Source organism: Taudactylus pleione, unplaced genomic scaffold (genome assembly GCF_031769625.1).
Source record: "Taudactylus pleione unplaced genomic scaffold, aTauple2 ptg000656l, whole genome shotgun sequence".
In the NCBI taxonomy this organism is placed as follows: Eukaryota; Metazoa; Chordata; class Amphibia; order Anura; family Myobatrachidae; genus Taudactylus; species Taudactylus pleione.
This window is the reverse complement of record NW_028285058.1, coordinates 1,400,282-1,414,641: the sequence shown is the minus strand read 5'-3', so window position 1 is coordinate 1,414,641 and position 14,360 is coordinate 1,400,282. Positions and strand designations below refer to the sequence as shown.

The 14,360-nt window shown below is 47.1% G+C and overlaps 1 protein-coding gene across 2 annotated transcripts in view; it reads right to left on the bottom strand.

Annotated features, from left to right (window-relative positions):
- STXBP1 (syntaxin binding protein 1) overlaps positions 1-14,055 on the bottom strand; it is a 52,761-nt gene extending 38,706 nt beyond the window's left edge. Inside the window, exon 1 of one of the 2 annotated variants that reach the window (XM_088455482.1) lies at positions 13,893-14,055. In XM_088455482.1, the coding sequence (XP_088311608.1) occupies positions 13,893-13,929 (37 nt within the window). In that variant the 5' untranslated portion in view covers positions 13,930-14,055. The remainder of the gene's footprint in view (positions 1-13,892) is intronic. The other variant, XM_088455483.1, reaches the window with a different exon arrangement.
- Positions 14,056-14,360: the final 305 nt, after the last annotated feature.

Below are 14,360 nucleotides of genomic sequence, written 5' to 3'. Positions count from 1 at the left end.
AACAGCCTCTTACCGGGAAGTGGACTCGTTCAAACTGAAAGAATAATTTTTCACATAAATGATATAGGAACAGTACAAAAAAAAATGGAAAAACTTAAATTTTGTATCAGTAAACGGGGATTACATCACATTTTGTGGAGAAATTGGATAGTACGTATCAATCTCTACATGGTATAAAATAAAGCCCATCATTGTGATATATCGTTAACGGTTTAGGCAGCGTAAGCCAAGAAAGCGCTCGGGTGTCCGTTTTTTCATTTACTTGCTTCACTAAAATCGTCACTGCTCGGCCCCCTTTTGTCATACATTAATGTGTCATACATCTAATCGTTCCTCAACAAATGCTCTATACAATAGTGACAACTGCATCAAAATTCATCCAGTGGTTCTTGAGATTATCCCGAACAACAGACAGATGCCCACCAGGGACTTTATTCTATACTATGTATAGAACAGATAGATACATTGCAATAAAAAGAATGCGTGCTACTCAACAAGTCAGTGCCAGGAAAGGCTGCTTGCCAAATTACAAACCACTATTTCATTACCCTGACAAAGTAGTCCTAATTGCTTTAACAGCTAATCTGAGCTAAACTCTGCCCAAAATACCAGAGTATTGCACATTATCCTGCTCAACAGGAGTGAGCAAATCTATTTATTGGCGTTACCCGCAGAGGGCACCTATCCAATCTCCTTTATTAATTAAACACTGATCTTCAATGGTATTAGTCATGATGAATCTGTATTGTCCATCCTGTTTCTATCTTCCCTTACTTCAAACAGTCAAAGAAAGAGACGCTGGCATTTCAATTGACAAAATTGATGTTGGTGCCGCCATTAATGTTACATTCTCCAAATTGCTATTTAAGACAGTTTTTTAGATCTACTATATGGAGTTAGAAAGAGCATACAATGAGTTTTATCACCAAAACGAGTGATAAATGTCACTGTGTATGATAACTGGTGCTCCAGCCAATCAGCTCCCGACTGTCAACTGTTAGAAAAAGTACAGTTGGAAGCTGATTGGCTGGAGCACCATTTATCATACACAGTGACATTTATCACTCGTTTTGGTGATAAAACTCGTTAGTAAATGGGGGCCATAATGTATTTTATAGTATAAAACGAAGAACCTGAGACATATTTGAGAATATGTGATTGTTTTTTCTCCATTTAATTATATTCAATGGGTATTTGTCTCAAGTGCGGTGCTACACGTTATAATTTTTTTTCCTTGTGTCTTTGGGGCCTATTTATCATTAAATATTTGCAACATATTCCCCCAAAACACCCATATTCATGGGATATCTGCAAATATTAAGTAACCCCTGGATGTACTATGGAGGGATCGCAGCAGATATCTCATTATCTGCTCCGGTCCCTCCATTTTCGGAGGCAACCGCAACCCCCTTAGCTTTCTATGGGGGAAGCGAAACTGTCAGATTTACCAAGCTCTGGAATGTGAGTGCTGTCGCTGCCTGTGCTATGTAATACATTCGGGCGGCATTATCGCATACTGTATATATTGTATGAGATAGGAATACTCAAAATACATCTCCAAAATGCCATAAAACATCTGTGCAACTATAGCCTTAAGAGTTATAATAAAAAAGGCACATTTTTAGCTTTTTTAGCTACTTGCCACAGGCACTTGCTTTAGTAGGCTTTCTGAAACAATAATAAACCATTTTAAACACCCAACCAACCAACCAACGAGATATGTAATAATGAGTGATGCCAGGATGGGGGATGCTGTTTGGAGACCTGTGCCTGCCAGGGAGTTTAAGCCATGCACCCGAGATGATGTGGCCCAGGTCCTCTTCAGCAACATGTATAGAGTGCCTCAGTATTCACAAACGGACGTGGCTGTGCCCTGCACACAGGGGTGGACAGACCCGATTACAGCAGGGAAGCAGCACATATCCCGAGCACCCCTCCCTCTCACCTCACTCCAAAGTGGTCCAGGGACAGGGAGGGCTGGTGGGTGGTGCTTTTTGTGCTGCTCGGTGTACGGAGCACAGCGGGTGTTGCTGGCCGGGGAGGCTCTGTGCAGGGAGCATGGCACCCACTTCTGGCTGGTATCCCACACGCTGTTTGTACCCAGTGGGATATGCCCACAGGGAGGAGACAGCAAGGTTAGTGTAGTATTACAACCCTTAGTTAATTCATGACCAAGGCTCTATCTGTGTGGAGTTTGTATGTTCTCCCATGCTCCAGTTTCTTACCACACTCCAAAAACAACAAAGTGATAGGGAATATAACATATAAGCTCCTCTGGGGCAGGGCCTGTTAGGAATTACTGAAATATTCTCTATAAATTGCCGTGTATTATGTGAGTGCTAAATAACTGTTAATCTATATAATAAAACTTAATGCTGATAGATTTGACATCATCTCGGCTGAGGTGTATGTGTGAACGTCACACCTAATGTTAACTGTACGCACCCCCGAATCCCACTGCGCTTGCCATGCACGTTAGGTGGGACATGCATCAGTGCGCTGCAACCTCACTGACGGGACAGACCACCCAGATAAGAGACCAAGAACAGGGGGAGGTATAAAGGGACGGGACAGGAGGAGGCGAGACGTGGGCGGCTGAGGCGACCAGGGAAATACCCGATCCTTTTACTAGTACATTAAATGAATAAAGTAAGATATAAAGGTATAAGAGTATAATGGCTATACATTTTACATAAGGGTTGGGTATGCAAAACTGACATTCAGCTGTTCGCAGACACAGATGGAGGACAGGATAAAGGGTGTGCTGAGAGGTGGACATTATGCCTGGTACACGCTTGTCGACATATATCGTTCGTTCAATCAACAAATGCTATATCGCGAGCACGTCGACATCGTTCACAGATATATCAGGTCAGCCCTGCAGCACAGCCAATGCCGATACAGCTCAAAGATATGTCGGTACGTCTGGCTGTGTGTATGGGCAACCTGCCGACCACCCACTGACTTCACTACTGGGTGGGCAATTTAAATGCCCGCCCAGTTGTGATGTCAGGCCAGACACATCGAGCAGCCGATTGGTAAGTATGTACAACATACAAATCAGCTGCTAAGTCGGTGGAACGGTCTGCTGACCGATCCGTCGGTAAAGTGTGTACCCAGCATTAGCGAGGGTACAAACTAGTAGATCATCTCTAATACCGCTTTTACACTGAAATTCCGGGTCTGACCCGGAGTTGGAACAGAGGGCCTGATTCAGACCCGGTCGCGAGCGCTTTGCGCTCGCAACCGGGTCGATGTTTGCCCACTGGGCATGCGCACGACGAAGCCGGCTCCGTCATGCGCATGCGCGAGACCCGGCTAGCGACGGGTGCTCCATCGCTCCCGGGCTCGCACCAAAGGGGGCGAGCTGTCGATGGTGATTGACAGCTCGCCCCGTTTGGTAGGCCTGGCCGGGGGGTGGCTTTCATAAACGGAGGCGTTCCCAAGAGAACGCCTGCCGTTTGTGGGCGGCCCCACTGACATCACCAGTGATGTCAGTGGGAGAGCTTCCGGCTCTCTTAGAGCCAGAAGCTCTCTGGGGCTTGCGGCCATGAGACCCTACCACAAGGGTCTCGTCGCAAGCCCGATGGTCGCGATGGTCTTGACCATCGCGACCATCAACCTGGCCGCTCGCTATAGCTGTGGGTGGTCACCCACAGCAATGCGAGCGGCCAGGAGGCAGCTCCAAAAAAAAAAAACGCCCTGATTCAGAGCGAGCGCTCTTTCAGAGCATCCGTCTCTGAATCAGGCCCAGAGTTCCAACCCGGATCAGACCCAGAATTTCCCCGATGCCGACCCAGGATATCCTGAGTTGGCACCGTTCACACCGGAGCCGGGTCTGCAATGACCCGGCTTTTCCGGTGTTAAAGTGGACGCTTGGAGATGACGTCATCTCCAAGCACCACTGAAGCCAGACCAATCGGCCGGCATGCGGCGCGCTCTAGGTCATCGTGACCCGGAGCGCGCCTTTCACACTGCAGGGTTTCACGGGTTATTCCCGTGTTAAACCCTGCAATTTACCTGGGTTGGATTGCCGGGTCACTTGACCCGGCAATCCAACACTTTACCCTTTTACACCAAGGAGCTACCCGGGTTAACCCTGCAATAACCCGGGTTTTAGCTCTGGTGTAAAAGGGGTATAATGGTGGCTCTCCTGTGGGCTCTAGTCCCTGAATAACATTGCATTTAAGTGAACAATTCACATTAAACCAAAGCAATCAATGAGCTTGTATCTGTCTAGTGCGCATTCTCCAATAAACACAAGTGTCTGATTGGTTGTTCTGGATTAGTGTCCATACAGCCCTCCTGCCTGTATGGACCCAACGATACCCATATATATACACATTCATATACAATGAATATACAAAGAAGGAAATGTGTAAGGACAGGGCCATATTAAGTGATTAATTGCTGCGTCCTCTGAGCACAAGCTGATTAACTGCTTACAATCTGTCATTAATGGGGTTGAGGGAGGGTAATATGATTGTGTTGTAGAGACGTGCCTCCTGTTTTCTCTGTGTAGCACACAACCTCTGTAATAGCCAATCCCTACAATATGCCATCTGGCAGACAAAATAAATATATTTTTGATACAGTTTCTTTCTTTTTTTTAGATCTCAAACAAATGTGACCGGCTTGTCGGTAATCCTAGCAAATCTAAAACAGACTGATTAAAGTGAAAAGGCTGATCAAAATAAGAGAGTGATTATCCACATGGATTCTGCCATCAAAAGCAGATATTATAAAATGACCCATATTATGGCAAGGGTGGCACTGATTTGGCCAAAGGAATAAGTTTATATGTTAAGCATGGGTTCAGCGAAAAAGGATAAATGGTCATGTCTACATGTGTGCTGCTTTCAGTATAAAATATCACTATCGCATTTAGCACTGTCACATGTATGAAGCCTGCCGTAGAGGTTCTCATGTGTGCACTGTAATATCTGGATAGGCCGCAAAGTAATACCTCTTTTCCACTAAAAACCCGGGTCCGACCTGCGTTTCAGACATGGTTCCAACCCAGGTCAGACCCAGTTTACACTGCACCTTCGATATGGGTTATTCTCAGGTCAGCCCCGTTCACACTGAACCTGGGTCTGCCCTGCTAAACTTGTGAGGTCATAAAAAGTGGGAGGTGATTGCTCCACAACCACCAATCAGCTCATTTTAGGTATGACCCAGGTCGGATAATCCGGGTTGCACAGTTTACACTGCACTATTACCCAGTTCCATCCTGGGTCCAGGGCTGGCAACAGAAATCTCGGGGCCTGGTACACTGATGTCTCTGGGGGCCCCACCTTCTCACCACCACCCCAGATCCCGCTCATCCCTCCTGTGCATGTGTGATATGTGAAGCATGAGAATGTTAACTGAAAGATACTGTATGCCAGCCTTTAAATAAAGTAAAAATACACTATGACTTACCACAATGTCTGTCACTGATGATGCAGGCTGTAGTTCTTGTCTGCCGTCTCTTGCAAGGTCTTCTTGATGACAGTGCTGTGGATGCCTCGGATAGGAGGGAAGGTGTCTGCAGCCAGCCATCCTCAGTCCCTCATCACCTTCCTCAAATTCAGCCTCTCATCACCATCCTCAGCCAGAATCCCCCATCACCTTCCTCTGTCCCAAGCCCTCATCACATTCCTCTGCCCCCAGCTCGTGTCACCTTCTACCCCCAGCACCTTCCTCTGCCCCTTCATCTTCCTCCATCCCCAGCCCCCATCACCTTCCACTGTCCCCAGCCCATGTCACCTTCTGCCCTATCACCTTTCTCTGCCCCTGCCCATGTCATCTACTACCCCATCACCTTCCTCTGCCCCTTCATCTTCCTCTATCCCCAGCCCTCATCACATCCTCTGTCCCCAGCCCCCATCACCTTCCTCTGCCCCCAGCCCATCTCACCTTCCTCTGCTCCCAGCCCATGTCACATCCTGCCCCCAGCCCCCATCACCTTCCTATGCCCCTTCATCTTTCTCTATCCCCAGCTCCCATCAACTTCCGCTGCCCCAAGCCCCTATCAGTTTCCTACTTCTTCCATCCCCAGCACCTATTCCTCAGTCTGTACCATCTAGCTGTTCCCATCTGGGGGGGGATCGGTCCACTTCTAGCCCCGCAGCGGCACTGCCTGTCTGACGTGCGGCGATGTGACCTATGCCGTCACGCCGCCGCGTTGCTCAACTAAAGGTCAGATCCGGCCCAGCTGCAGCTGAGCCACACTGAAGAGCCCAGCGCTGCCCGGGCCAGGCTACAGGGGACTAGGGGCTGGGCGGCCGCTATGGATCCCGGCGGCTGTGGCCCGCCGGCTGGAGGAAGACTGCTGTCCGTGGACCCCTTTTGAGCCAGTGCCCGTCCTGTCTTCGGGGACCCCTCTGGCCCTCGGGGCCCGGTACGGGTGTCCCCTTAGTCCCCCCCTGTCGCTGGGCCTGCCTGGGTCCGACCCTGGGTTGGATTGCCGGGTCACTTGACCCGGGTTATTTTTCAGGGACCGTTTTAACCTGATCTTCGACCCAGGTAGACCTAGCAATAACCAGGGTTATCGCAACAGTGTAAAAGGAGTATAATAGGCTGAATGAAATGAGGTCTCGCATTGGTTGTTTAAAGCATAGCTGTTGCTCACGAAGCACAAAGAAGAGATTGGTCAACATAAGTTGACCTCTCCAGGGACGCAACAAAATTTTGTTTGAGGCCCAAGTGCTAAGTGTGAAATGAAACCTAATTTTATTCCTCTGCAGTTTCACAGAGATGTACATAGATGCTTCATATTTGTTCATATAATGTGTTTCAACATTGGGCCTGATTCAGATCCGCTCGCAAGTGGGTCGATGGTGGCCCAGTGCGCGAGCCACGGGGCGAGTGCAAAAAGCACTCGCTCTGGCGCTCGCATCCAAAAGGGGCAGCTGTCGATGTTGATTGACAGCTGCCCCGTTTGGAAGGCGGGGAAGGGGGGTGGCTGAGCAAACGGAGGAGTTCCTGCAGGAACGCCTGCCGTTTGTGGGCGGCCCTACTGACATCACTAGTGATGTCAGTAGGTGGACTTCCTGCTTTAATAGTGGAGGAAGTCCACTGGGGTTTGCGGCAACGAGACCCTACTGCAAGGGTCTCGTCGCAAGCCCGATGGTCGTGATGGTCTTGACCATCGCGACCATCACCTGACCGCTCGCATAAGCTGTGGGTGGTAACCCACAGCTTTGCAAGCGGCCAAGAGGCCGCAATAAAAAAAAAAAAAACACGCCCTGATTCAGAGCAAACGCTCGCTTTTTGTGAGCGGCTTTGAATCAGGCCCATTATCCACTACTCTGCTTAATCCCTCTCCAGCCTCATTGGGGCCTGGTAGTGATGTTTCAATATCCTAAGCTACATCAGCCAGATATTATAATGTCCACAACAGTGGCGTATCTATAATGGGTGCAGTGTGTGCGGGGCACACGGGCCCCCGAGTCCAGGGGGGCCCCGCACCGCACACCCTGCACCCATATTATTTAAAACTTACCTGTCTGTGGTCCCGCGGCAGGTGTCGGCGCTGCTCAGAAACCTGGAAAATGGCCGCTGCGGACATTTTTCCGGTGTTCTGCGTATGCGCAGTAGACTCCGGGCACAATCTAGTGCCCGGAGTCTACTAATGCTCCGGTGGCTGGCCAGCCTTGTCAGTCGGCTGCCGGCCAACGGGGAGAGAGGAGTGGGCCCCGCACGGGGAGTGCACATGGGCCCCCTCCTTTCTTAAGACGCCCCTGGTCCACAATACACCCAGCGCCTGTTCAAGTTAAGGGAGGAGCCCATGGGTCAGCTCTCTCAGGGCCCCTTACCTGCCGGACCCAGGGACTGATAAGTGGGGCGCAACCACCCCCATCTGCACCTATGAAGTTCAGTAACACAAGATGGGGCACTGCACAAGATGGGGCACTGCACTGCACAAGATGGGGCACTACACTGCACAAGATGGGGCACTACACTGCACAAGATGGGGCACTACACTGCACAAGATGGGGCACTACACTGCACAAGATGGGGCACTGCACTGTTGCATGCGCAACACCCCCTGCACTGGCCGGCAGCTCTCCGGAGACATCGCAGGGACGTGTCACATACATGTCCTGGATGATACATCCGGCCGATAGGATCGCATGGGCGTTACTGGCATGCCCTGATCGCATTGCAAAAGCGATCATTAATAAATGGGCCCCTAAGACTTATTGCATTTAATATTCAACTTTTGCTTTTCCAGAATGTATCCAATTTTGGAGTGAGCAGGGAAAAACCTGTAGCCAATCAGAGCATTGCAACGTTTACAGCAGCACTGAGTATTTCAGGAGACTAATGTACTGATGTTGTGGCATGCAATTAGGTATTCACAGGACTGCATGTGACAGGGGCAGTGCTATAATATGAGGAGGGGAACAGAGGCGAGTATGAAGCCACTGTAAAGCTGGGTACACACTGGCAGATATATTGGCCGATCAATTGATCGGACAATAAATCATGTGCCCGTCGGCCAGTGTGTACCAGCGATATGTCTGTGAACGATGTCGTTCACAGACATATTGTGCCGGCTGTGCTGTACAGTCGATGGCAGATAAATCTGCAAATATATCTGTCCATCGTGCTGTGTGTATAGGCAGCAACAGAGGCCGCGGGGAGGAGGGCGCAACGCGACCCCCAGCCAGCAGGAGCCGCGGCCAGATGATGGTTGTTCAGTTTGTATGAACAACCATCATCTGTAGATATATCTTTTAAGTGTGTACCCAGCTTAAGAGTTAGTTAATAGCACCGAATAATGATTTGCAGTTCCTATGATACTCAGTGCTCGATTCAGACCCACTCGCTAGATGCGTTCGCACACACCCAGCGTATGCAAATCCAGCAAAGGCAGGCGATCGCATGGCAAAGCATTAGCACGTTCACTATGTCTTGGCGTGCGATCTCGGTGTGTATGCAGACGCCCACTAGCCTGTGTTAAGACACCCACTAATGCACGTCATCTCCAAGAAGTGTATGCGACCATCGGTAACATTGAGTACCATCAGATGCAATCGCAGCACTTGTGGTTGACCATACCCTACCGCAAGCACTGCGAGTACTTCAGTGTGAAATACAATCAAGTGACGTGTACTATGACGCTCTGTGATAATTATGCATGCCTCTGAAACGGCGTTCTCACCATCACTCCCTCGTTTCCATCGACCAACCCCAGTCATCGCCCACAAACGGCTTGTCCTGTCACTCAGTCTAGCGAGCTGTCTATGCTCAGCGAGCAAACGCTTCCCTATCGCCTGGACTAGTATGCGCACTGTGATGAGTATGCATTCACACATTGCGAACCATTGGCAGCTACAAGCGAAAGCAGCCTAGCGAGCGGGTCTGAACCTCAGTGCTGGATTAAAATTACAACATAAAATGAGATGCCCTGGAGCCCCACAAACCTTAATCTGGCCCTGATGATACTGGTGCAGAGAAACTGTGCCGTGAAATACATCTCTATACGAAGCGGATTATCTTACATCCATTTATTTTTTTGTGCTATTCATTAACATATCAATGTAAAGAAATGTATTCCTTCACATCACTACTAAAATATTGTGCAAACAGGAAAATTGGTGAAAATAACTAAGGGCCCGATTCTGCAAGGATAGTAACTGCTAATACGCACGCAATCGGCCGATTGTGGTGTCCTGCGCATGTGAATACATCGCAGTGCACGTGCGCGAACTAGCCACTGTGATCACTACGCAGACCCATCGCAGAGTGATTGACAGGATGTGCCGTTTGTGGGTGGTGACGGGGGTGTCGGCAAACAGGAGGCGTGTGCATAAATGATCCATTACGATGCCATACGCAGCCTGAGTACTCATAGCGTGAAATAAAGTTAGCAATTCCTGAGTAAAGTCAGAGCTTGTGCAAGTGTGCGTGAGGCTGCGATGGTACTCGATGTTACCGTCTTGCTAAACACTACGGATGTGTGTAAGGTAAGGTGGGCGTCCCTGTGTAGTGCTGCGACGGCATAGTGATCGCAATGGATTAGCATATGATCGCAGTCAGACTACGTGTGTAATCTCAGCCACGATCGCAGTTGCGATCCGTGTGAATCAGGCCCTATGTTTGAGCCGTGACTACGATGACAGTCTTTTTTTTTTTCCAAAGTAACAAATCCAGACTGATGGAAGTCTCTGCAATTATCACCATTCTCAGTAACAGTTCTCAGTACAGTTGCGAATTATACAGTGACATATTTCTAGGAAAATCCATCCCATGTCCCACATTTCAGTTAACAATTAAAAGGCTTCTTCAATCATGTTCTTAAGTGTATTTACTACGCAGCTATGCAAATAAAAACACAAATGTGATATATAAAAGAGACACTACCTATAGGAAATGAAATACTACTAACAATATGCATGTAAATATATGCTATATATAGCTATAATATATATATATATATATATATATATATGAGTGTGTCTATGTGTATATATATATATATACATATATTATATATATATATACATATATATATATATATATATATATATATATATATATATATATATATATATATATATATATATATATATATATATATATATATATACACAGTATATATGTTATAGCTAGCCCTTTTTTTATTGCGTTTGTATGACCGTAGGTGAAGATGTAAAAGGGTAATCAGCTTTGATGTTGTAGTTAAGTTGCACTAAAGCAAACAAATGTCTTAATGGTTGCTGCAGGGTGGTTATAGCAAATATGTAGTTTTATACCATTTTAGTAAACATAGATCATTTCATTTATTTTAAGATGAGCTTACTAATATTTTATTTTCTATAACATGGTTACAAGGATGTGTTCTTAGTAAGGGATCTTATATTTCCCAGCATATTTGAATATATGTGTTTTGGTAACGAAGGATCACTGTCTCATAAAAAGGGAATATTATATAAACATAAAAAATATGTTTTTAACTTTTTACTCTAGCACCATCCTAATACTGTCTTCATGATACACACAACACCATTTCACAGGTATATGTCAAATTCCATCTGCATTACTTATAAACGACAGCATTTATCTACTGCCGCTGACTGGTCTTGTGTTGTCCAGCATGGTCACTGGCACTGATTGTACCAATTCTGTATTTATATTATTAACTTGCCAGAAATGGAAAATGTTTGTTCCCAAACCCTACTGACTTTATTGTCAGCTACACACAGTACTACAATTTTTAGGGTATTTAAATATCTAATGCAAAAAAAAACAACTTGTTTTTGTTAGAGAACATGCACACTGAAGAAAGGGTTCCAAAAATTGAACATTAATTACAAAACAAACAAACAAAAAAGGCAATACAATGTGAACCAACTATGGGCAGTAGGAAGCTCTTTAAATGAATTCAGCAGGGATGATCCATACAATGTCCAGTCTCTTCTTATTCCTATCAATTAATCCCCAGTAATGTCTAAATCATGATTAACATTGATGGTTACCCCCAGAATAACTTCATCTAAATATACAGCATACTCCTGTAACTATAACTGAGGCTTTAGTGTTACATTAACTCTATTCCTATTCTCCACAACTCCTCTCCTACAGCTGCTCCCAGTGACCTCTACGTACAGCGCCTCTGTATAACTGTCCATCTGCCTATATGACGTCTCTCACCACATAATAAATTATGCACCTCAACATCTGCTCAGATTATCTGGTAGCCTCACAATCTGAAGATACAGATATGAAACACAGATATTAGATAGATAGATAGATAGATAGATAGATAGATAGATAGATAGATAGATAGATAGATAGATAGATAGATAGATAGATAGATAGATAGATAGATAGATAGGAGAGAGAGAGAGAGATGATATAGATAGATAGATAGATAGATAGATAGATAGATAGATAGATAGATAGATAGATAGATAGATAAATAAGTAGAGAGAGTATATAAGGTATAAAGATGCACAGCATTTGTAGAAATACATGTGTTTATTAAGCTTAAAACAAAGCCAAAGATATCACAAAGTTATCGCAGCAACGTTTTGGGCATAGCCCTGCCGTTTATCAATTATATAGTATATTCACATATATAATAAGGGCCTTAACTAGCTATGGGCGACTGGTGCCGCCGTACAGAGCACAGAGGCCACCGCACGGTACTTGCTCCTGGCTAGCAGGGTGCCCGGAACGGCACCCTGCAGCCAGGATCGCTGCTGCAGCATCCGGGGAGCGTCCTGTGGATGCCCCAGACTGGCACCCTGCACAGTGTATGCAGCTGATTGGGCGTCCTGAGGATGCCCAGTCAGCGATGCACCTACCAGAGCCGTCGCTCATGCCCCCCTCTGTGCGAGGTAATTATGTCATGCGCGCGATGTCATGACATTTGCATGCTCACGGAGGGGGGGGGGGGGCGGCACAGGGCGCAACTGTGCCCCGTTACTGCTCTGCATATAATATCTGCAATGAATGAATGTATGTGTACGATTCCTCTCAAAAATTACTGGTGTGTAGGCCGGTTAGTTATACCCCTTTTCCACCTAAATTCCGGGTCTGACCCGGAGTTGGAACAAAGTTCCTATCCGGATCAGACCCGGAATTTTGCCGGCGCCGACTCGGGATATTCCCGAGTCAGCGCCGCTCACACTGCAGTCGGGTCTGCATAGACCCGGCTTTTGTGGAGAGAAAGTGGACGCTTGGAGATGACGTCATCTCCAAGCGCCACTGAAGCCGGACCAATTGGCCGGCTAGCAGTGCACTCCAGGTCATCATGACCCGGAGTGCGCTGTTCTCACAGCAGGGTTTTACGGGCTACGCCCTGCTAGTTACCTGGGTTGGATTGCCGGGTCACTCGACCCGGCGATCCAACTCTCTCCCCTTTTACACCAGGGAGCTGCCCGGGTTAACCCTTCAAAAACCCGGGTTTTAGCTCCGGTGTAAAAGGGGTATTAGTTAGATAGATAGATAAACACACAATAGATTGCTATAGAGGGTGAGAGGATCTGACCTACACACCAGTAATTGTGAGAGGAATTGCACGCACACATTCATTCACATTATCCCCAGTGTCATGTGTACAGGCCAGGCTATACTGTACTGCTGGAAATTGCTATTACTCACAAGACCATTTCATCTATTGGTGCCATGTAAAACAGTATAGAGCTTTCACTATACACATAAACTGTAACGTACACTAAATGAACACACACATATATAACACATATATAATAAGAAGTATCATTCATCTTGTTGTGTCCTCTGAAGAGGTGAAATAATAACATTACATAATAACAATAAATTTTATATCTAGCCAACACCCAATGATATTGACAGGAATATTGATCCCCTGGAGGCTTTGGGTGAGGGGGGTTAGTATTAGTAGTACAAGGGTGTAATGAGAGACTAGGGAGTGATATTATTAGAGGGGGGGCAGGCTCTAGATCAGGGGATGTATTGAGGAGGGAGGAGCTGGGACCATGATTGATGATGCTGGTATGACATGAGAGATGCTGTCAGTATATACAATAATCACTATTAGCAATATATGGTCTCTCAGTGGAACACAGACGCAGGAGATGGCTGGATTGCAGTAAAAAAAATGGAGACATGACGGAGATAGGGAAATGGAAGCAGGATGGGGTGACTGTAAGAGGGTGGGGCTGCTGGGATGGAGGATGGATGCTGCAGTGTACCATGGGTGATGGTCTGGCCTCCGTTAGTGATAATGACAGGTGGATAGGGGGGTACCACAGATAAGGTGCCAGTGCAGAGTGGGCAGATGCGGGAATACATAGGAGAGAGGAGGGAAGATGGTGCATGATGCAGGGACACATCCGCAGGACACCGGGAGGGGTCTGACACTAGCACAGACATGCACAGCACCTGTGCCATCCCCCCCCCATCCCTCTTACTTTCTCCCACCACTGCTTTCAGCCCGCTGGGTGCCATCCTGACCCGGTCCAAGCCTTAGATCCGATCCGAGAGCCGGAGAGAGAGAGAGATGCTGTCAGCTGGGTGCAGGGGAGAGGGTGGAGGAAGAGAGAGACTGCTATAGGTAGAGGAGGAGGGAAGATGAGGATGTAGGGGAGGGGGAGGGAGAGAGCTGCTATCAGCTGACCATAAGCATCAGGGAGAGAGAGGAGGGGGCAGCGAGTCAGTGACAGCAGCAGGATGGAGGAGGAAGGTGGGGGGTGCAGCTGCAGGAGAGGGCTGGGGAGGGGGTGACATTTGCCATCAGGGCACCTCTGCTCCCACAACCTTCACTCATTCATATTTCTGATGTTTTTTTTTTTTTAATACATCTCTCCAGAGGAATTATATGTTATAGCAAGTAAGCCCATCACCCAGACATGTAATGTCAATGTTACCTGCGGTGCTGT